The following is a 22,192-nucleotide window of genomic DNA, read 5'->3' as shown; positions in this document are numbered from 1 at the left end:
GAGAATCGAATGAAATAATATATATGGAAAGATTTGGGGAACTCTGAAGTGCAACCTAAATATGAGTTGTTATGATCGTTTTTGAAATTCTACTATTGCGTCAGCAAAATCAACCCACTGGACTAATTTAGTTGTGTCAAAAACAAACCTCGACATTGCAGTTTCATCTTGCATTTCTCAAAGTCCATGTGCTAAAGTCTCAGATGAACTAAAGAGTAATCAAGAAAGTACAGACACCAGGCCATTTTAAGGATCTTAGTGAGATAACAAAATTACTTCATTTATGTTAGAATTTCACTGCAGTATAATTTTGGGGGTCAGACAGATCTGAGTTTGATTCCTGGGTTTGCTACTTATTAACTGTTTAATCTTGGGTAAGTTTCTTGAACTCTTTATTCATTTGTGAAATTAAAATAATATGTCCTAGAGGTATGTTTAGGAAATAATAAGAAAAGGCACACATGTTGCCTGCATACATGCTGTATACAGCAGTGAGCAGGTTGCCCCACTGGGCCGTGGGGGTTTTAATGGGAAATACAGACACTTTGAACTCCTTGCTAAGCATCTCCCAGTCAGCTACTGCCTTCTCAATTTCACTTCTCTTTCCAGATTTGCCAAAGACTGCTCAAGATGCTCCACACCTGTTAACCTCTAAATTTCAGAACAGTAGTGTTTTTCTCATGGAGAACATTTCATGCACAGGGTCTTGGAAACCTGTTAGGTTTTCATAAATGTATCATTTGCTTGATACTCAGCTGTCTTGTCTAAAAAGAACACATCAGGCAGCCAAAAGTAAGCAGAATTGACCTTGAGTAGCTTAAGCACTGATCCCATAATACCCTTTAGGGTTTTAGGGTAGTGATTCTGGTAAATGGTTCTCGTTGGGTCTGCATGTTCCAGGAGCCTCTCCTGAACAGTATTTGAGTGATTGTTTTCTTTGTATCCTTCAGTTACTGAGTTTGCTCAGTCATGTGCCAGGCATCTGGGACACACCCAAGACAGTCTCTGAGTGCCCACTGCAATGTAGTCTGAGAAATGCCTCCTGGGGATGGAAACCATAGGGAGGGGAGCATGTGGGGTGGCCAGAAAAGTATCCCAGGTGAGATGTATTTGAGCCACATCCTGATAAAGTTGAGACAGGGACAAGGAAAACACTGTGTATAGAAGAAACGGTGCTTACAAAGCAAGGAGGCCATTGTGGAAAGTGAGACCCCAGTCCTAGGCATCAAAGTCGCCCTGTCTCAGTGAGCACTGCTGGAGGAGGAGAGGCAGACAACCAGGCTAAAAAGCTAAAAAACATCATGTGGGAGACTGGGTCACAGTACTGCATTAAAGCTTTTCTGGTTTGCTCCACGCAGGTTCTTGACCGACCCCGGAGGCTTTCCTTTTTTTTCTCTTTTCTTTTTGCAATTAATTTTAATTGTTGATGACGTATAATGATTGTATGTATTTATGGGATACAGTGTGATAATTTGACCCATGTTTACATAGTGTAATGGTCAAATCAGATCACATTGACATTTTTAACTTCATAAACATTTCTTTGTGTTGGGAATTACCAACTCCTCTATAGTTCTTTATAAAATGTTGAATAAATGTATGAATTGCCAAGATCATTGTAATGTCATGTGTAGCTAATAAAAAAAAATTTAAATAAATAAATGGGTGAAAAAAAATAAAATTGATCACTCAACAAGAAAAAAAATAAAATGTTGAATAAATTGTAAATTATAATCACATGCTGTAGAGCAGTAGCACTTACTCCTCTTATGTAAGTATGTATTGGAACCTTTGTCCACCTATCTCTCCTCCCCTCCCTTCCCTTCCTACCCTCTAGGGACAACTGTGCTACTCTCTGCTTCTAGGAGCTCAACTTCTTTAGCTTCCTCAGCTGAGTGTGAATGTGTGTGTGTGTGTGTGTGTGTGTCTGTTTATGCCTGGCTTATCTCACTTAACATAATGTCCTTCAGTTCCATCCGTGTTGCCACAAATGATAGGATTTCATTCTTTTTTTGGTTGAATAATATTCCACTGTGTGCATACACCACATTTTCTTTATCCATTCTTCCACTGATGGAAACCTCAGTTGATTCTTTATCTTAATTATTTCGAATAGTGACTGTGACACACATGCCAATAAGGCATCATTTCATTCCCTTTGGATGTTCAGCCAGTAGTGAGATTGCTGGATCATCAAGATTCCTTCCTCCCTCCCTCCCTCCCTCCCTTCCTCCCTCCCTCCCTTCCTTCCTTGCAACATTCCTACCAACCGTGCATAGGAGTTCCCCTTCTGCATCCTCATCAGCACATGTTATCCCCAGGCTTTTATTTATTTTTCTTTCTTTTTTATACAAAAGTCCAACCCAAGGCCAAGCTAAGAATTACCTCATGGCCTCAAGGGGAAGGGAGAGTCTTGGAGACAAAAATTAGCAAGCTAAAAACATTATGTGGGAGACTGGGTCACAGTACTGCATTAAAGCTTTTCTAGTTTGCTGCAAGTCTTTCTTTAACCAGTGAATGCTACATGTTTGCATGTGACCTGATATCTTCATTGGAGTGAGCTTTTTTACTTGGGTTGGTTGATCTGAATCCATATGAAATATGTACAGTTCATTTACTTAAGTTACATGTTTACAGATGCAAGAAAATCTCACCCCCCCCCCCCACACACACGCAGCATGGCTGTGTTGTTTATGGATCTCACTCTGATACTGTTGACAGGGCAGGGATACTGGGTCTGCTGTGACCCTCTTTTCGCATTTCCTTTGGTCTCCATCTCTCACTCCCACACACCACTTTTCTGCCCCACGTTAAGAGTGCCACGGAGACTTCTCCTTGGTCTCTGCCTTCCACATCCAGTGGTCTGCTCAGGAGTGGTATGACAGCACTGCTGGAGCCACAAGTGTCCTCATCCTTAAGATGGGGGCTGAGAATAGCAGCATTGGCCTTACAAAGTGGAGTAAAACTTAACTGAGTGAATGCCCGCAGAGCACTGGAAACAATGCCCAGCACCATGGGACCTACTGGACCATCTCCTCCAACACACAGCCTTAAAGAGCTGCCATTGTCTCTGTTTTATAAATAAGAATGCTAGGGCCAGTGAGGGCATACACAGCTAAAAGGTGTTAGAAGAATTGAGACCCAGGCCTGTGTGATCCAGAGCCCTCTCATTACAGCAGGGCTGTGCTTGACTCATCTTTAGGTCCCTGCCTTCCCATTTCCCTTTCTCAGGAGCCTGGCCCATTGGAGAAGTTTAAACAGTGTTTATCCCACAGGCCAGCCAGTAGCCTCGATTCTGTCCTGCCTGGGCTCACCTGCTCTTGAAAGCAGGAGATGGGTTAGAAGAATGCAGCCCTTCTCAGTATCTCATCCTATTTTGGGTGGTTTGGATAACATTATGGAATGGCTAGTGTATGTTCTGACATTGTGATAGGCACTTTCCTTGCCATTCGTCATGTACATCCAGAACTTGTTAAGAGAAGTTTCACTGTTTCTGCTTTATAGAAACTCAGGCTCACAAACACCCCATAGAAAGGATGGTTTCTCTCTGTGGCCACCTTCATTCACTTCCTTTACAGCAGCATGTCCCAGTGAGGCCAGACTATATAATTGGAAAAGACTTTCTAATCATGAGATAGACAGATAACATCACCATTTCTCCTCTCTTCTTTAAAGCCCAGCCAGGAATACTGCCACATTTAAGTGGATTGATAGAGGACCAGCCATTGCCTACCATAAAACATAACGAGGCACAATTCCCATTCAGTGTTGGTGAAGGGGGACCCCTAGAGTTGTGCAAGTCGGCTGTTCTGGGAGGGAGTCTCTGCCACCAGTTGTCACGTCTTCTTGTGGGGCTGCAGAAATTCTGTGTTTTTCTGTTTTCCACCACAAGAGGGAAGCATATAACTGTGAATGATTTGAAACTAAAGCCATTCTTCAGTTAGACCTCTTTTTTTTCCCCTATTATTTTTTGAATTAGTATATCATATTTATGGGGTACAGTGTGATAATCCAATACATGTATACAATGTGCAATGATAAAATCCTTGTTTTTAGCAATTCCTTCTCCTTAAGCATTTCTATCATTTCTTTGTTGGGAAGCTTTGAACTTGGACCTCTTTTTTTACCAAAGAATTTTAATACTTAGCCCCTGGTAGTAACCAGAATGTGGAAAATTCTTTTGTTACTTCAAATGAATCTTCTTACAGCATTTCAATGAAAAATTCCTTGAAAATACTTCAAAAAGGAAATAAAAATTTTGTATAAAAATTCATAGAACCATATAAATTACTGTTTTTATTGGTCAGGGTGGCTGAATACTGGTCATTTCTAATGAAAACAGGAGTCTTCTCCTGGGCATCACTTAGGAAGAGGGTTCCCAAGCTCTGTGCAGCTTTGGGTTGGGGAGACAGTTTTGAGACTTGACATAGGACATCTGTGCAGGTGGAGAGGCTGTCCACGTTTCTCTCCCCCCTGAGTACTCACTCAGTGCCCCTGGAAGCTCCTAGGTGAGCTCTCGTTACCCTTTACTTGTTTTAATGATTTTGGAATTACCTCTCTCTCCTATACCCAAAGTTTCTCAGAGGAGAGGTGGAGGGAGTTTTCTTCTTGCTTATCTGGGGCAGCAGGTCGAGGCTGACCCAGGGCTGGCAAACAGGACTGGGCACTACAGAGTCCTGGTCAACCTTGCTGAGAGACAGAGGTGGCTGCAAGTAACTGCAGTCTAGTCAGATTACAGGGAGCTGCTAGGAGAACTGCACTGTGAGGCTGGACCCCCTGAAGGCCAAGGGCAGAGTGGGTGGTGGGTCTCTCGAGAGCCTGAGCCAATGGAGCCCAGGCAGCTGCTCTGTCTCTGGTCTGTTGACCTCAGCACATCTACTTCGTTTTTGTCTCCTTCTGTTGGTATACTTGTTGATGTAACTTGGAGGTGTGTGTGTGTGTGTGTGTGTGTGTGAGAGAGAGAGAGAGAGAGAGAGAGAGAGAGAGAGAGAGAAAGCGCTTTTATTTATAAACTCATCTATTTAAACTGCTATGAATACTTCAAGTGTTTATTTTCTCTTAAATTCTTTGTCTAACAGTAACACTTAAAGTATTCGAGTTGTTCTTATATGATCTAATAATGAGAATGGCAGATACTTGTCTAGGGAAGCATATACCAGCCTTGCTTTTAGAACTTCCTATATACAGTCAGCCCTCCATATGTGCAGATTCTGCTTTGGTAGATTCAACCAACCTTGCACCAAAAATATTTTTAAAAATGCCTCTGTTCTGAATATATACAGAGTTTTTGTTATTCCCTAAAGAATAGAGTATAACAACTATTTACATAGCATTTACATGTGTTAGATATTATAAATAATTTAGAGGTGATTGTTTATAATAATAAGCTATATGAAATACTATGCCATTTCACATAAGGGACTTGAACATCTGCAGATTTTGGTATCCTCAGGGGTTCCTGGAACCAGATCCCAGCTGTCAAGGGATGACTCTTACCTCATTCAATCATGACTATAAGAACAAGTGAGATAGAGGAACTGTTATTATCCCATTTTACAGATGAGGAAATGGAAGCACAGAGAAGTTAAATAACTTGTCCAAAGTCATATAGGTAGTAATTGGTAGAACTGAGATTCAGGTTCTTTAAGTCTGGCTTTAAAGACCATTTCCTTAAATCCTACAGTATTCTGTCTGCATCTAATGGGTTAAACTTGTAGCACATTCCAAATTTTCTTGAATGTTCCACTAATGTTTGTAATTTTGATAAAATCCTCTTACCCTGTTAAGCTTAAAATTGCAAGTCTAAGTACATTACTCAACTGTTTATTATAAACTGCAACCACAAGGCAAATAGATAAGCTAATATCCCAAATTTCTTAAATGTCCTTATAATACCAAATATACCTAGATTCCCCCTAAACTTACTCCAAGAATATTAATAGGGTTAAACATCCCTAATCCAAAAATCTGAAGGCCAGAATGTTCCAAGATCTGAAACTTTTTAAGTACCAACTTGACACCACACATGGAAAATTCCACATCTAACCTCGTGTGCCACATCACAGTGAAAACACACAGATGCACTGAAAATAATGTATAATATTACTTTCTGGCTATGTGTACAAGGTATATGTGAGACATAAATGAATTTCATGTTTACACTTGGGTCCCATCCCCAAGATATATCATTACAGAGATACAGATATTAAAAAAAAAAAAATCTGAAATCCAAAACACTTCTGGCCCCAAGTATTTCAAACAAGGAATACTCAACCCGTACTCTAAGTTTGATTTATCATCTTTATGTTGTGAGATATACTTCAACATTTCTATGCTTTATTCTAAATCTGTTTAAAAATGACCACTTAAAAAAATTCTCTTACCCCAGTAATTAGGAGTTATCTTTTCAGTTGAATTGGGGTCACAGCGTCAGCTGGAGGAGGTACGTCTTGGCCAGAGATGTGGATGTGGAGCACCCTGATCCAGAACACCAGTGCCAATAGGTAGGCTCAAGTGACCTGTGTTCCCAGCAGATCTCCCCTGATTCCCGTGTTCGAATGTCAATACCAGCTCGAGAAGATTCATCCAACCTATTTTCTGCTTCATTCTATTCTGAATGCTTTTCTGATCTTCCTACACATCAGAGCCACGATACCTAGAGGTGTATAGATGATGCAGAGTTGGAGTCTGCACAGCTCTCGTGTGTCCTCCTGCATCGTCTGGCTGTGAGGATCAGTTCTGTGAATTTTCTCATGACATGACTGTTTTGGCCCTCCCGGCTCCTCATTTGTCTATCTTCCTGGTTCAAGAGCTAACTGAATCTGGGGAACAGTTCTCAGATGGGGGACAGTTCTCAGAGAAGAAAAAGAATGAGTAGAAGACACTACATGCAGAAGGGGTTAGAATAAAGAGGTCTTTTGGGACTTCTCTTCATTTTGGTGGGAAGAAGCAACAGTGCTCAAACTGGCCCAAGGACTGAAGGTTGAAGCTGTATGTAGACGGCCAGCAGACGAATAGTGCTGGACAGGATCACATTGGCCAGGATCCTTAATGTCACAGCTAAGGAAGAATGCTTGATTCATTTACAAGCATTGGTTCATCTTTTTTTCAGTCTCTCCTTGTGCACGCTATTTGCTGCACCACCGCTGGCCATTCAAGTTTCCAAAAACATTGGTTTAGATCTTTTCTGCCTACCTTTTTGTATAGCTCCTCACGCCCATAGAACGAATTTTAGTTTGGTGCATGTGACTCCATAGTCTTACTACAGCTTCTCCAGTCTTCATATCGTGACATCATGTCCTAGTTCACAAGAGCTCACCTCAGCGTATGGTGAGGTGATCTCCACTGAAACCTTGTGAGGCAGGTGTTATGATCCCATTTTAGAGATGAAGAAACAGGCTGGGAGAGGTGACAGTCTACTGTGTGTTAGGTACAGGCCAGAGGGTTTTAGGTTCACCTGCTTCTGTTGAAAGCTGGCCCCATTTTACAGACTCAGTTCAGTTAAATTACTTGTTCAAGAATTGTACCTTTCATATCTCATAGAGTCTTTGAGCCTTGTTAGTGTCTGGCTCCTCAACCTGTGTTCTCTCGCAGACTCCAGTTCCTGGGGCTGGCATTAGCTGCATGCCGAGTTGCTGTTGGTTGGAGAAATGATGACTTATTTCCTAGTACTGGGGACAAACACCCAAGTACTCAGGCCCACACCTAAGACCAGCACAAGGATAGGGCCTGGGGCTGGGGTTCTGAGGAACCCTGATGCTTGCTGTTAGTCAAATTAGTCGCCTGCTTTCTAGTGCTTGTGCCCAGAGATAGGAAATAAGGTTAGTAGTTCCATACCCTATGCCCTTTCCCCTGACAGTTCCTAAGAAAGAACCCTTGATGTGAAGAGATGAACCCAGTGCACCCTGGGTGCAGCCCTCATGCAGGGACTGGGATTCAAATACATATTTATTGACAGACAGAAAGAATTGGCAAGTCTATAGCTTCTGCTGTATCCCGCTAGGAAGGTATCTTTACTGAGGAGGACGGAGCTATCTTTGCAAGGCCAGGAGCTGGGAGCGAAGGGGTTCATAACTCTGCCATTTGTGAAATTGATTGGACCCAAGACCAGTATGAAAGTTCCTTGTCTGGAGGGAGTAATCCTTAAATCCCCCATATGGTTTAAATGTAATTTGTGTCATTGTGAAGGAGTACTGGCAACGCAGGCGAATTCATTAGGCCAAATTGGGCTCGCTATGCTCGACAGTAACGTTTCTGAAGATGAAGTTCAACCTTTGCTGGAGAGCTAAAACAAATGAGTTTCTTAATAGCTGCCTCACTTAGTCCGCGTGTCTTAGGAAACTTAATGTTTTTAATGCCTCTTCTTTTTTACCATACTTCACAGTCCATCTACCATTGCTGCTTCTGGTAATATTTTTATATGGGGTTGAGTTCGATGGTGTCTATAAAATTATGTCTCAGCCCAGTTTTAGAACAGAATCTTTCTGGGGTAAGGACTGTGTCCTTCTGGTTTCCTTTTGCATATAGACACACACCAGGATATTATATGCATGTGCTCAGAACATTACTTTTATAGTTCCGGCTTCTATGGAACTTCCTAAAAGTACCAGGGACATGCTGGAATGTGATGTGTTGGGTGGGCAAAGAAGTTTTCGTGGGGGATGTTGGAGCACTCCTGTGTCTGGGTATACCCCAAATCTAACCTGGAACTTTGAGGTCTCGTTAGGAAAACTGCCAGTGACATGGTTGGTTTCTCTATAATTCTAATGAAGAGATTATTAAAGTAATATTTCATAAATCTGGATCTCTTACTGAATAGATCCAGACACGTTTATCAGCCTGATTTGCAAGCCTTTGTCAAACCAGAGAAAACTTGGCACCGAATATTAAAAATATGAATTAAAAAAAGCATTTGTAACAAGTTGGAAAATCATGAAGCATGGAAACCATTAATAAAGTAAGCTTGTGTGTAAGCTTTAATTTCTAAAGAATTTTACTTTTGAAACTAAATCAGAGCCCCAAATAAGCTATAAAAAGTAGCTGTGTTTTAACTGGCTGGTTTTCAACTGAATAGGTGTGTCTTGTGAATTGTTTTCCTTGAGGTGTTCCCTGCACTTGGAACAGCCCCATTTGTCATTTGAAGGGGACGGGGCTCCCTCACCAGAGGCCTGCTTTCTGCATGAGCTCTGCTGGTCTTGTGCACGCAGCTCCAGCACACAGGGCTGTTCTTCCTGGAGAGGACAGTTGGCTGCCCTCAGAGCCTGTCGACTGTCAGAACTTGCTTGACACATTAGTAGAAAAATATCAGATTTTGTTTTTTAGGGATGATTCATTTTTCCCTTGAAAACCTTGACTCATCACATGTCAGACTCCCCAGACATGCTGTATGACTAGTCCTCATTTGGTTTGTAAGCATCCTTAACAAGTTTGCCAAAACTTTGACAACAGAGCTCCTTAACTGGCAACTTCTGCTGACCCAGATAAAGAACACGTGCATATATTTAAATGGATAATTAAGAAAATTTCAAGGCTCACATGGGATTGGATATTAAATTTATTCAGGTAAAATGTCTTTAAACATGGGGCTGGGGATATAGCTTAGTTGGTAGAGTGCTTGACTTGAATGCACGAGGCCCTGGGTTCATCCCCAGCACCACCACCTAAATAAATAAATAAATAAATAAATAAAAGTCTTTAAACATTTTAGGTTCTTCAAATTAAAAAGACAAACTGCTTCACTAAAAATATTTCCTTGAAAGTCAAGTCAACTTAAAACAACAAAAAAAATTAATCTGATGTTCATATTATTTTTCTAAATAATAATTTGAACCCAACCTCATGCACTCAGAAAAATACATGTTTTTTACCTCTTTCTGCTTAAATTTTTCAAGGATTTGGAGCATCCTCGTCCTCACTTTTTTGTAAATTTCAGGGAATGACCAAGCCGCTGATCACTCAGTGCATATTTGTAGGAATCTGTTCTTCCAGAACTGAACGCTCTTTAAAATTCTTGGTGGCTAATGAATAAACCCATTCTGTTAGATGATTTTCCCCTTCTACGTGGGATTGCATGTGGAAAGTAAAGAATCCCTTGGGTATCAAAATGACAGTGATATGAGAAAACCAGAGGTCACTGAGATCCCTCACATCCATTTTAAGACTGACCTTTAACTTGCTAGATGGCACAGAGCAACTTTAGCAGCAGATGGCCTCAGTGATGAGTGCCCAGAGGCTCCAGTTTACGGGGTGACAGCAGCAGTGAGAGCCGCACCAGGTGTCCTGTTCATGAACCTGCTTCTTGGAGCTGTGATTGCCCTGGGTGGAGTCTGGCAGCCAGCTGGTGTTTGTGACTGAGGTCTGCTGTATGCAGCATTCGGGGGCTGTCTCTGCCCTAACAGGAAGCGAGGCAAAAATAATTGAAGGGTATTTGCCTTGGTTATGTGGGCTGAAGTATCCTCATCAAAACAACTTTGAAGGTCTACTTCGTGGGTGTGGGTGTGGGTGGGCGTGTGTCCCGTAACTTTTTCACAAGGGACAACAACCACAAGGGACTAATCACGTGTCCTCATTGAGAGAGATCATCCAGGCAAAACCTCTGTCAGTTGTCCAGACACTGTTGTAGCTGCGGAGTGGACAGACTATCTTGAATCTGGAGGATCCTCGACTACTTTCTGGACAAGTGGTGGAAATGAAAGATGAGTGATTTTGAGGAATGGATTTCTGGGACATATAGAAAAATGGAAGAAGGTCCTCTCCCACTGTTGACTTTTGCTACAGCTCCCTACCACGACCAGAAACCAGGAACGAGTGGATTACGGAAGAAAGCTTATTATTTCGAGGCAAAGCCATGCTATCTGGAGAATTTCATTCAGAGTATATTTTTTTCCATAGACTTAAAAGATCGCCAGGGATCATCACTGGTGGTTGGTGGCGATGGGCGGTATTTTAATAAATCCGCAATAGAAACAATAGTGCAGATGGCAGCTGCCAATGGGGTTGGTATATGATAAGTGTTGTTATGTCTCCGGCTCTCCAAGTAACCTCTTGGTTTTGCAGAAATATACAAATGTACAAAGATTTGTATGTGGTATCTTCCTCACTTCTATTAACATTCACTTAAATTTCACTGTGACTTGAGAGATTAAATGATGTGATTATCCTACAGAATTCCGTTAGTTCCATTGGGATCTGGGAATGTAAGTTCAGCTTCATCTGCATTGTGCTCTGTCCCTGCTGCTTGAAAAGTACCTGTTGCTTTTTAGACATCTGAAGCACACTCCTGGCCTTAAGCTTTTGTGTCTATATTCTAACTAGCTTCAAGGGGCACCCTTGTCCTACGTAAGGGGACTGTGATGAATGGTGGAGAGAGGAAGGTTTGGTGTTCTTTCAATGGCTTCCTTGTTGAAGTTCAGTCACTTGTCAAACAGGAAAACAAAAGCCAGGGCGTGCTGTTGTTTATGGATCCCAGTAGTCAAGCAGAAACACAAGGAGGGGATTGGAAAATGTTAGGTGTGAGCCTTCCAAGAGGACCTGTTAAAGAGGGACCTGCTTATAATGACCTCGGACACAAAGAGGTCCTGTGTGGGTGAATTTGTGCAGCAGGGTAGAGATAATAGCTCCTGTAAGACTATAATGAAAGTAGGCCCTGCTGAAGCTTTGCAGCATGAAAAAACATGTTGGCTGGATTAAGCGAATCTGAAGGAATTTTGCACCAGATAGCACTCATCCTATAATCTAGCAGTTTGTGCAGCCCCCTCATCTACAGGAAGGTGGGCATTGGGACGTGGCAGTTTTTCCTCTGTGGGACCAAAAAAATATTTTCAGTGTTTTAGATAATGCTTAGCAAGAATTTGGAGCACTCAGTCCTTCAGTGCTTGTACATCTTAAAATCTGTTGTGTTTCTTTTCCAAAAGAGATTCTGGTTCTGAGAACATAAAATTCAGCACTGCAACCAAATTTGTCGGGCATTCATTTTCAGTTTATTTTAGTAATATGCCACACAGGTGTGTTTGCCAAAACCAAAATTTAAAACAACAACAACAACAAAAAAAAAAACACCAAACTAGATTTAAAAGTATTTGTGGATCCTATTGTTTATAATTCGAGGTTTCCTTTGGTACTGGTTCAGAATCTGAATGCCTTTCATGTAGAAATTGCTGATAAAGCACTCCAATATGAAATTATTATGAAGCATACACATTGTTAAGATAAAATGTGACGTGTCGTAAATTTCATCTTTGAGGAGAGCCGCACAGGGAACAGTATTGAGATGATTTTAATCTTTTGAGAGGGACGAATGGAACATTATTTCTCCGTGTAGATCGGGGCTGTTGAGGGGATCTGGTACACTGTCCCCTTTGCTGTGATATATTTGGCTTCATTTCATCTTTGTGTGGAGCTGAAGGGTGTGGAAGAGGTGGGAGGAATGTGTAATTCAAGCAGACCCTATGGACATGCTCAGATTTACTGTCTGAAGGTTTGCTAAATAATACATTTAAGGGATAATAATTGACTAAATACGTAACTGCCTATTTGTTAGAGCTGCCACAGCCCAAGCAGTATTTTCAAATCTTTTCAAGGACATTCGTTATTAAGAATAGCGTTACATTTAGAGCAGCCATGCTGGCCACCTGAATCACTTGAAATGTTTAGTGGACTGTTAAAGCACTTTAATCTGATAAAAGCTGTGAATTTCTACAGGGTTTGGTTTCCCCTTTTTCTAACATAGCCTAAATTCTCACTGCTTTAATTTACTTTTGGTTGTGGGTAGGGCTGCAGGGAGAAAATGTCAAAAGAAGGGAGGATAATTATTGCTGCAGATTTTGGCAAAAGGCAGTGTTCCTCACCTGTGTCAGTACCCACTCTGCCCAAGAGCTGATTCGTGGAGGATGCTCAAGCTAGTGAACTAAATGGAGACCCCTTCATTATCCCCCCCAACCCCCGCCTCAGCTTTGGTATACTTCTATCTGGTGGAGTATAGAATATAATTAGCCTTCCTTGGAAGTTTCTCTTTGTTCTTATTTGCATACATTTGAATCTACTTCAGTGGGTCCTGTTTAGAGTGTTGGTAGGTCACTCTGTCCCCAGAGCTCTGAATTTAGAGGAACGTTTATGACTAGCAGGACAATGGAACTGGAGCTTGGTGTGGGAGAAAACAACAAAACACCAAGCCCTAAGTGAAGAGAGAACTGAACCCTTTGCTCCCTGCTATGCTTGACTGTGGAATGTGGGCAACAGGAGAGCGGGACCCCCAGAGGCCATGTGGTGAGAGACTCCCAGCTCCAACCTGGGGATTCTCTCTAGCACAGGAGCTGGGGTAGGTGATATCCACATAACATCAGATTTGTCATTTTAACAGTCTTCAGTGTAAAGTGGAATTAATTACCTTTCCAATTCTGTGCAACCATTGCTGCCATCCATCTCCAGGACTTTTCCATCATCCCAAATAGAAACTCTGCGCTCATAAAACAGTCACTCCCCATGGCCCCTGCCCCCAGCACCTTGTAACCTCCATCCCACTCTCTGTCTCTGATTTGCATATTCTGGGTCCCTGAGTGAAATCATCTACTGCTTGTCATTTTGTGTGTGGCTTATTTCACTTGGCAGGATGTTTTCAAGGTTCATCCACATTGTAACATGGGTCAGAATTTCATTCCCTTTGTGAGTTTCAAAAATAATATTTCTCCCTTGTATGTTCCTCCATTTGTTTCCATGTCCAGAGATAGCAATGCCATCTTTGAATATGGCCACCAATTTTTAAAAATCTAATTGTAGTAAAAACACAATAAAATATGCCATCTTGGCCACTTTAAGCATACAGTTCAGCAGCATTTACTGTTGTGACACTCTTGTGCAACACAGCTATAGAACTTTCCATCTTGCCACACTGCAACTCTGCAGCTGTTGAACAGCTCCCACTTCTGTCTCCCCTGAACTCCTGGAAACTACCCTTCCTTTCTGTTTTTGTGAGCTTGTCTCCACTAGGTAAGTGGAATCCTGCAGTATTTGTTCTTTTGTGACTAGCTTATTTCACATATTTTTTTTTTTAAGTCTCTCTCCACTTCTTCCTACTTTCCCACTCATTTAGTGTGTGATACTCTCAATCGAGTTTCCTTCTCTTTCAAAGCTGAATCATACTTGTATGCATATGCAGCATCTTGATTAGGTGTCCATCTTAGGAAGGGTGTGTGGGTTGTTTCCACCTTTTGACTATTGTGAATGATGCTGCTTTGAGCACTGATGTCGGGCTTTGTTTTTTTTTTTTTTTTTTTTTGGCCAAGGAATTGAATGCAGGGTGCTTAACCACTGAGCCACATCCCCAAACATTTAAAAAAAATTTTTTTAGCATGATATTTGCCATCTTTTAAAAAAAATCTAATCGTTTTATTTCATCATGACCAGAAACTGAAGGCTTTGTTTATTAATGACTATTTTTTTTCTTTTTTATTTATTCTTTTTAGTTATTACATAACAGTAGAATATTTTGACATATCATACACACATGGAGTATAACTTCCCATTCTTATGGTTTTACATGATACGGAGTTACACTGGTCGTGTATTCATACATGAACATGGGAATGTTATGTGCCATGCATTCTGCTGTCTTTCCCAATCCCATCCTCCCTCCCTTTCCCCCATTCCCAGCCCTTTAAAAGTTTTATTTAGAGACAGGGTCTCACTGAGTTGCCTAGGGCTGGCTTTGAACCCACAATCCCCCTAAGCCTCTGGGGAGCATTGGTGTTTAAGTGTCTGTTGAGACTTTTCAGTTCTTTTTTTTTTTAATTTCTTCATTTTAGATATTCATTAGAATAGGGTATATTTTGACATATTATACATACATGGAGTATAACTTATTCTAATTAGATCCCATTCTTGGATCTAATGTATGTGATGTAGAGTTTCATTGGTCATGTATTCATTGCTTTTAATTCTTCAGGGATATACTTAGAAGTGGATTTTTTGGATCATATAGTACAGGGAAGGGTTTTTGAAGAGAGGGGTACAGAATTATGGTTAGAAAATTAAACTAGGTGGTCCTGAGTAGTTGGGATGGTCTCAGCCTAGTAGAAGAAGGGAGGTTCAGGTGAGAGAGAGGCTTGGGAGTTTGGATTAAGAGTTGTTACCATGGTGAGCCGGGCGTGGTGGTGCACACCTGTAATCCCAGCGGCTCAGGAGGCTGAGGCAGGAAGATCGCAAGTTCAAAGTCAGCCTCGGCAACAATGAAGCTCTAAGCAACTCAGTGAGACCCTGTATCTAAAATAAAATACAAAATAGGGCTGGGCATGTGGCTCAATTGTTGAGTGCCTCCGATTTTAATCTCTGGTACCAAAAAAAAAAAAAAAGTTGTTATGATGGTTCAGGCATCTTTAAGGAAAAGACAGTCATGGAACATATCGTCCCTATGTGAGATTGAGGTGTGATATTCCTGAAGGTAACTCACAGAATGAGTCTGCTCTGGGAGGGAAGTGCTTTGACTAGATGTACCCCTTCTTAAGCAAGGGAAAAAGGGTGGGGTGACCATGGGTTTTTCTTGCCTCTGTCTCTCCTTCTTACTTTTACTTTGAGGCATTGTCCCCTCAGCCTGGGACTATTGCTTACTACAGATCTCACTGAAGAATGGCAAAATTAAGGGGTGACTTGGGTGGGATAGTTTAATATTCATGAGCCTCTCCTTCCTCATCAAATATATACAAGATCTAAGTTAGTGTGCTTGATGTGCAAAGACAATTTTCAGATAATGCCACCAGCCACTGTGGCTGATTAAATTGCCACCCCTAAGCTCCTCTAATAGAAATTCAGGAAGTGCCCGACTCTAGACTTTATTCTCATTACAACCACATGAGGAAACTCCTGGAAGGGTGAGATGTCACTTTTCCCACTGTATCGAGTCAGGAGGCTGCAATGCCTTCTCTGCCATGACAAACTTGCTGTGTGGCCTTGTCCTCTTTCCCAGCATCTGCCGTTGTCGCTTTTCATCTGTGCCTCTTACCGTTGGTGTTGGATGGGTGTAAGAGAGGGAACAGGCAGGGTCTGCTGTGCATGGTACATGGGAAGAGCAAATGTGAGAATGGACTCAAGGTGCCTCTAGAGGTGCAGAGAGAACGCCGCGGCCCAGGAATGACCAGCAGTGTTGACTACACCATCCGCAGTTTCCACAGCCTAGAAAGGAGTCTGCTGGCAGCACCTATCCTGGTGCTCACCATTCTCCGGGGAGGCAGAACGTTAGGGTCACTGCAAGAAAATTTGTTCAGAGCCCATAACCCCAGCTACTCAAACTCAAAAGTTTGAGGCCAGCTTGGGCAACTTAAGAGACCCTGACTCAAAATATAAAATAAAAAAGGCATAGGGAGATGGATAGCTCAGGGATAGAGCGCTCTAGGTTCAATTCTCGGTACCAAAAAAACAAATGAAAAACAATTTGTTCCAAGGTGGACAGTGAGAGACCAGAGGTGAGAGAGATGAGCCAGGTGCTTCCTGGAAGGTGTTTGGTTGTGGAGGAGGGGAGGGTCCTAGATGGTCGAGTTTTCAGTGACCTGTGTTGGGTGGGAGGGATGGGGGGGCTGGCCAAGCTAACTATCCAGAACAACATTGGAGAGTTATGCCGGTGCCATCTGTGAGGGACACAGGAAGGTGAGTTGAGAATACAACAAAAGGCCCAGCAGTTGCCCCGCGATGGTTCTGGCTGGTTTACTCAGTAATCTCTCCAGCATTCTTGTCTTAGGCCCAGGAGGTGACCCAGGTACACCACATGAAAAATCCCAGCTTGCTGGGCAAGATAAATTTATGAGATCCATTTCATACTATTCTTGACATAAAGTTGGCTCTTTTTACTTTTTAAGAATTTTACGTTACAAAAGCCTGGTGAACCTATATCCTTTCTCCCGTTGGGGACTGACAGTATGACTAAGTTAAATAAAAACGTGGGCCCTGCAGTGTATCCACGTAATGAGACTGATTTGGAAAAGCTCTATTAGAAATATGCTATTTTTTGTTTTGTTTTTGTTTTTTGCCAGAAGGCCTTATAGCACCCAAGACTACCCACTATTCAAAAACCACAAAGTCCCCAAAGCTTTGTGGACAAAAGGAATGGCTTTGTTCAACAGTGCCAATTATATTTCAGTAATATGGTGGAGACAGCTGAGCTGTCATTAAGATCTTTTCTGGTCCAATAAAATATTTTCTTTGTCCATCTTCCTGTTGCTTTGGTGTTTTCATGTGGTAGCTGTGGATTTATGGATGTTAAGGTGTGTGTTCTGGATTTCTTCTAGATTGGTCGATTGGTTATTGGACAGAATGGAATCCTCTCCACCCCTGCTGTATCCTGCATCATTAGAAAAATCAAAGCCATTGGTGGGATCATTCTGACAGCTAGCCATAACCCAGGAGGACCCAATGGAGATTTTGGAATCAAATTTAATATTTCTAATGGAGGTAAGTTTGCCGTCATTTTGAGAATAGACGATTTTATAGTCAGTGGGGTAAACCAATTCCTGAAGCTTACAAAGCTAGAGTTCAGGTTCTCGTCCTTTGCAGGGAGGGGTCTTTACCTCCTTAGGTTTGGAGAGATGCTTCTTATTTGCTGGGCCTGGATATGACGAGCCATGCATGAGGTTGTCTTTTAGAAAAATTCTGATACTTTGCTGTCTAAGTGATGCAATGGTGAATGTGTTAGTGAAGAGGAACAGCTGCACTTTGGTCCTTGTTATTTTCACGTGAACAGCACAAAATGATCCACTGTTTGCTGTTGGATTTGCAGGTCCTGCTCCAGAAGCGATAACTGATAAAATTTTCCAAATTAGCAAGACGATCGAAGAGTATGCAATTTGCCCTGATCTGAAAGTGGACCTTGGTGTTCTGGGCAAGCAGCAGTTTGACCTGGAAAACAAGTTCAAGCCCTTCACAGGCATGTTTACTTTCCTCCCATTCCTCCTCTTTCCTGTTTCCAACTGAGCAGTTTTTCCTTTCAAGATTTTATTCAATTGGGTTTTCAGCTTTGGAAAGATTGAGTCTGGGGGTCTAGAGACCTGAGCTCTCTGGGCCCTGCCTTTTATGAGCTGTGTGGTGTTAGAAACTAACTCTCTAGGCCTCAGTTTCTGCCCCTTCACTAGAAGACCTAGAACATTACATTCATGGCTAACTTTGAGCTCTTATTATGTGCCAAGCTCTTTGCATTCACTATCCCATTTTATTCTCCCTGTAGTCCTGTGAGGGCAGCACCGACTGCATTTACTATTTACAGAGGAGGAAACAAAAACTGAGAGAAGAGGCTAAGCAACAGGCTCAAGGTCACGTGGTCAGTGAATAGTAAAACCTGGATTCAAACTCAGATATGAATGATTCTTAAGTTTAAACTTTCAATCCCCCTGCATCCTAATATTCAGTAAAGTTAGTTAGATCATTTGGACTGCATTGAAACTACAGAGGCAGCAGTGGTTAACATTTTGTTGTTGAATGCCAAGGTGTGGCAATGACTGACAGAATAAATGTTTATAAATTTATTCATATTAATAGAATGAGGATGAGATGGGTGGCAGTGAGACCTGCATTTTGACTTTGCTCTCGTGTGCATTCTTTCCTCTGAGATGCAACTTTATGGAGTACATTTTTTTTTTAAGAGAGAGAGAAAGAGAGAGAGAGAGAGAGAGAGAATCTTTTTTATAGATGGACACAACACAATGCCTTTATTTTTATGTGGTGCTGAGGATCGAACCCAGGTCCCACTCGTGCTAGGCGAGCACTCTACCGCTGAACCACAATCCCAGCCCCATTTTTTTTTTTTTTAACCTACCCATCGAGAGCTAACAGGTATATCCTAATGAAGCTAAAATGACACTTTGGTACGTCTCTGTGACATTCTTGGGGTCAAAAAACACCAGACATAGTCGCTTAAACTCTTCAGGTATTGAAAATTCCCTGAAAATACAATAACCACTAAGTTCCTTTACAGCTTTTATTCCATTGACTGTACGTGTGAAAAGTGATTCATTAAAGGACTGGTTTTTTTCATGCTTTTTACCATTAGGGCCTGGAAAAAAAAAAAAAAGAAAAGAAAAAATAGGCATTATGTTTTACCATTAAGTCTTAATGATAATGGGTCTACAGAAAAAGAAAAGAAAAATAGGCATTATGTTTTCTGTTATCTGTGACACCAAAATACACCCATCGTAGGCTGCTTGGGGAAGCAGCATGGGGGAGCTGCCAACCTGTGTGTGCCTGTTCCAGCTGGGTGGCAGGTTCCTTAACCTTTCAGACTTTCCTCATCTACAAAATAGGACTAATAACATTTACCTCTGAGGAAAATTATTAGTATTGGGTAAGACATCATTTAACAGCCCTGTCATATTGGAGCTGCTCAGTAATGGTCCTTTTAAAATAGTTATTTCAGGTTCGTAGCAATATAATCATTTCAAAGCATATTTCTAAATGTGTTTCATTCTCTCATCTTTTAATGTTGCTTGTCCACACAGTGGAAATTGTAGATTCAGTGGAAGCTTATGCCACAATGCTGAGAAACATCTTTGATTTCAACGCACTGAAAGAACTTCTTTCTGGTCCAAACCGACTAAAGATCCGAATAGATGCCATGCATGGAGGTATGGACTCTTGTCTCTTCCATCATTCCTCCTTCCTTTCTTTTTTTTTCTCCACCCCTCCCCCGCCTCTTTCTATTATTGTGATGCTGAGGATTGAACCCAGGTGCTCATGCATGCTAGGTAAGTGCTCCCCCACTGATCAACATCCCAGCCCTCAGTTTCTTTTTTTAAATTTTTTAAAAATTATTTGTTCTAATCCTCAGACAGTTTTTAAACAGAGTTATTTTGTAACCATTTCAGAGCAATATTCACAGAGATAAAAATCTAATCATAGGCACCCAGAATAGTAGAGACATTCCTGATGGTAAGCCTGTGTGAAGGTCAGTGCTTCCACATTGAGCCTCGGGTTTTGAATCACATGCACCTGCTGCTGTGCACTCTCCCTGCCCTTCAGAAGATTCTTCACATTCTTCCTACACCCCCCCCCCTTCTGATGGGCTGGCCATTTGCTGGATGTAAACATGCTCCAGAGCCTCACACCTCCTCTCTCCTGCCCCGACATGCTCCTTGTCTTAGGAGAGGGCAAGAGCAAGCTGGGGATTAAATTTAGGAAAAACAGGATGTGTACCTCTTCTCTTCTTCCTCTGTGGGTTGTGTGACCAGGCCAGTAGTTATAGCCACCATGATTGTGAACCAGAACCACGTGTGAGAATGTAAGAATTCCTTAGCACTTAACTTGTCTATGTGTTTTGCAGTCATTTAAAACTTTAGACTCTCTGAGTGGCAAGGATTCTCCTGTGTGTGGAATCCATGCATTTGTTGCCGGGTTGGGAAGACTTCCTGCCTTTGCTCAGGGGTGCTGTCCTGGGACTGTGCTACCCTGTAAACCACAGTGAGAAAACCACCTGCTGGGCCTGGAACTTCCCCCCTGGGGTCTTTGCCAGCCCACAGGAGTCCCACAGACTGAGCCTACTTTCTTCTTAATGGGAAAGGATTCTTTCATTTTCAACAAACCATTCGACAAACCATATTAATACTTTATTATATGAAATACCACTGTAAATACGTGGCTGGTTTCCCTTGATGTCTACTGTTACTGGTTTTTGTTTGTTTATAGCTTGCTAGAGTAGCAGTGTAAGATCCCTGGGTCCCAGCTCCTACTTCTGGCTGTGTAAGTTTGGGCAAATGTCTTCATTTCTTCCGTTTTCTTATCTATACATTGGAGATGACAATCATAATATAAACATTGACAACATACATGCTCTGTTCTCAGAGCTCCTGTCTATTAACTCACGCAATCCTGGCTTCAACCCTGTTAGGTTGTTGCTGTTATCATCCTCATGCTGCACATGGGAGAGACACAGAGAGATTAGGTAACTTTTCCAAAGTTGTACAGTGATTAGCAAAACTGAGATTTGAACCCAGACAGTTGATCCCAGAGTGTGGGCTTTTAAGCACTAAGCTGCACCACCTTTTCTGAAGAACTAAATGGGAAAAGAGTTGAGAAGTACCTGGCTCAGGTGCATGGTAGGGCCTTCATGATGAGTAGCTCCCTTCCCTTTCCCATACTTTTCTTGTGAACTATCCCCACCTTTCACCCTAATCTCTCATTACTCCTTTTTCTAGAACCTTCTGTCTAGCCAGAGGTATCTCTGCATTGGCCCCAGTTTGCACGTTGTCACTGTTGCTCTTGCCATTCTTCTTCCATCCTGCTCGCCTTCCCATTTCCACATGCTTTCATCATTTTTTTCTGATCCTTTATACTTTTATGCTTTATATAGTTGTGGGGCCATATGTAAAGAAGATCCTCTGTGAAGAACTTGGCGCCCCAGCAAACTCAGCAGTAAACTGTGTTCCCCTGGAGGATTTTGGAGGCCACCACCCTGACCCCAACCTCACCTATGCAGCTGACCTAGTGGAGACCATGAAATCTGGAGAGCATGACTTTGGGGCTGCCTTCGATGGAGATGGGGTAGGTACAAGTGCCTTTCCATGAATTCTGATGCAGGCCAGGCCTGATCATGTAGATGGGGGGAAGTGGGCTGCTTCTGCCAGGCCCCAGGAGACTGCTGAGTGACTGCCAAGGATCCTTCATCTGACTTGAGGTCAGAACTAAATTACTAGAAGACCCTCGTGGAACGAAATAAAAGTCTTGAAACATAACCCATGCCTTTAGTTCCTTCCACACATTCATTCGTATTTACTAAGAGTAGAGGTTTGGGTTATGATGTAATGACTGGTACTTCATGAACTGCATCAATTCTGGATACTGTTCTAAGGTAGGCTCCTGTCCTCAGCTAGCAGCTGACTAATTATTAATCACTGGAAAACGTTTTGGGCTTATACCTATTCATTCATTCACATTAGCTGAATGATGAAACTATGATTTTATAGCCTGTATGAAGGCTAAATTGAGAGAATTAGCATTTTATTTTTTGTCCAAGCATTAAAAATTTTAGAAATAAAATGTTTTATTTACATTGGTGACCACATAATAACAAAGAAGAAATGTGTCTTAGGTTTTTAACCCTGGCATCTCACAAATAGTAGGTACTGTGCATGTTCATTAAGTTGAAATTTTATTTTTGTTGCTGTTTTTCTGAACCAGCTAGAAGTCACTATTTCTTGAAAAATAACCTTTCTCCTATACGTATTTG

General features: G+C 41.8%; 1 protein-coding gene across 2 annotated transcripts in view; it reads left to right on the top strand.

Moving 5' to 3' along the window:
- Pgm1 (phosphoglucomutase 1) overlaps positions 1-22,192 on the top strand; it is a 60,014-nt gene that overhangs the window by 17,267 nt on the left and 20,555 nt on the right. Inside the window, exons 1-5 of one of the 2 annotated variants that reach the window (XM_076860255.2) lie at positions 10,537-10,994; positions 17,271-17,433; positions 17,759-17,905; positions 19,470-19,595; positions 21,317-21,507. In XM_076860255.2, coding sequence (XP_076716370.1) covers positions 10,695-10,994; positions 17,271-17,433; positions 17,759-17,905; positions 19,470-19,595; positions 21,317-21,507 — 927 coding nt within the window. In that variant the 5' untranslated portion in view covers positions 10,537-10,694. Of the gene's footprint in view, positions 1-10,536; positions 10,995-17,270; positions 17,434-17,758; positions 17,906-19,469; positions 19,596-21,316; positions 21,508-22,192 lie in introns of those variants that run through there. The other variant, XM_076860256.2, reaches the window with a different exon arrangement.

The sequence above is a fragment of the Callospermophilus lateralis genome, chromosome 7, assembly GCF_048772815.1.
Source record: "Callospermophilus lateralis isolate mCalLat2 chromosome 7, mCalLat2.hap1, whole genome shotgun sequence".
Classification (NCBI taxonomy): domain Eukaryota; kingdom Metazoa; phylum Chordata; class Mammalia; order Rodentia; family Sciuridae; genus Callospermophilus; species Callospermophilus lateralis.
Note: the sequence above shows the minus strand (reverse complement) of the source record. Positions and strands in the feature narration are given on the sequence as shown.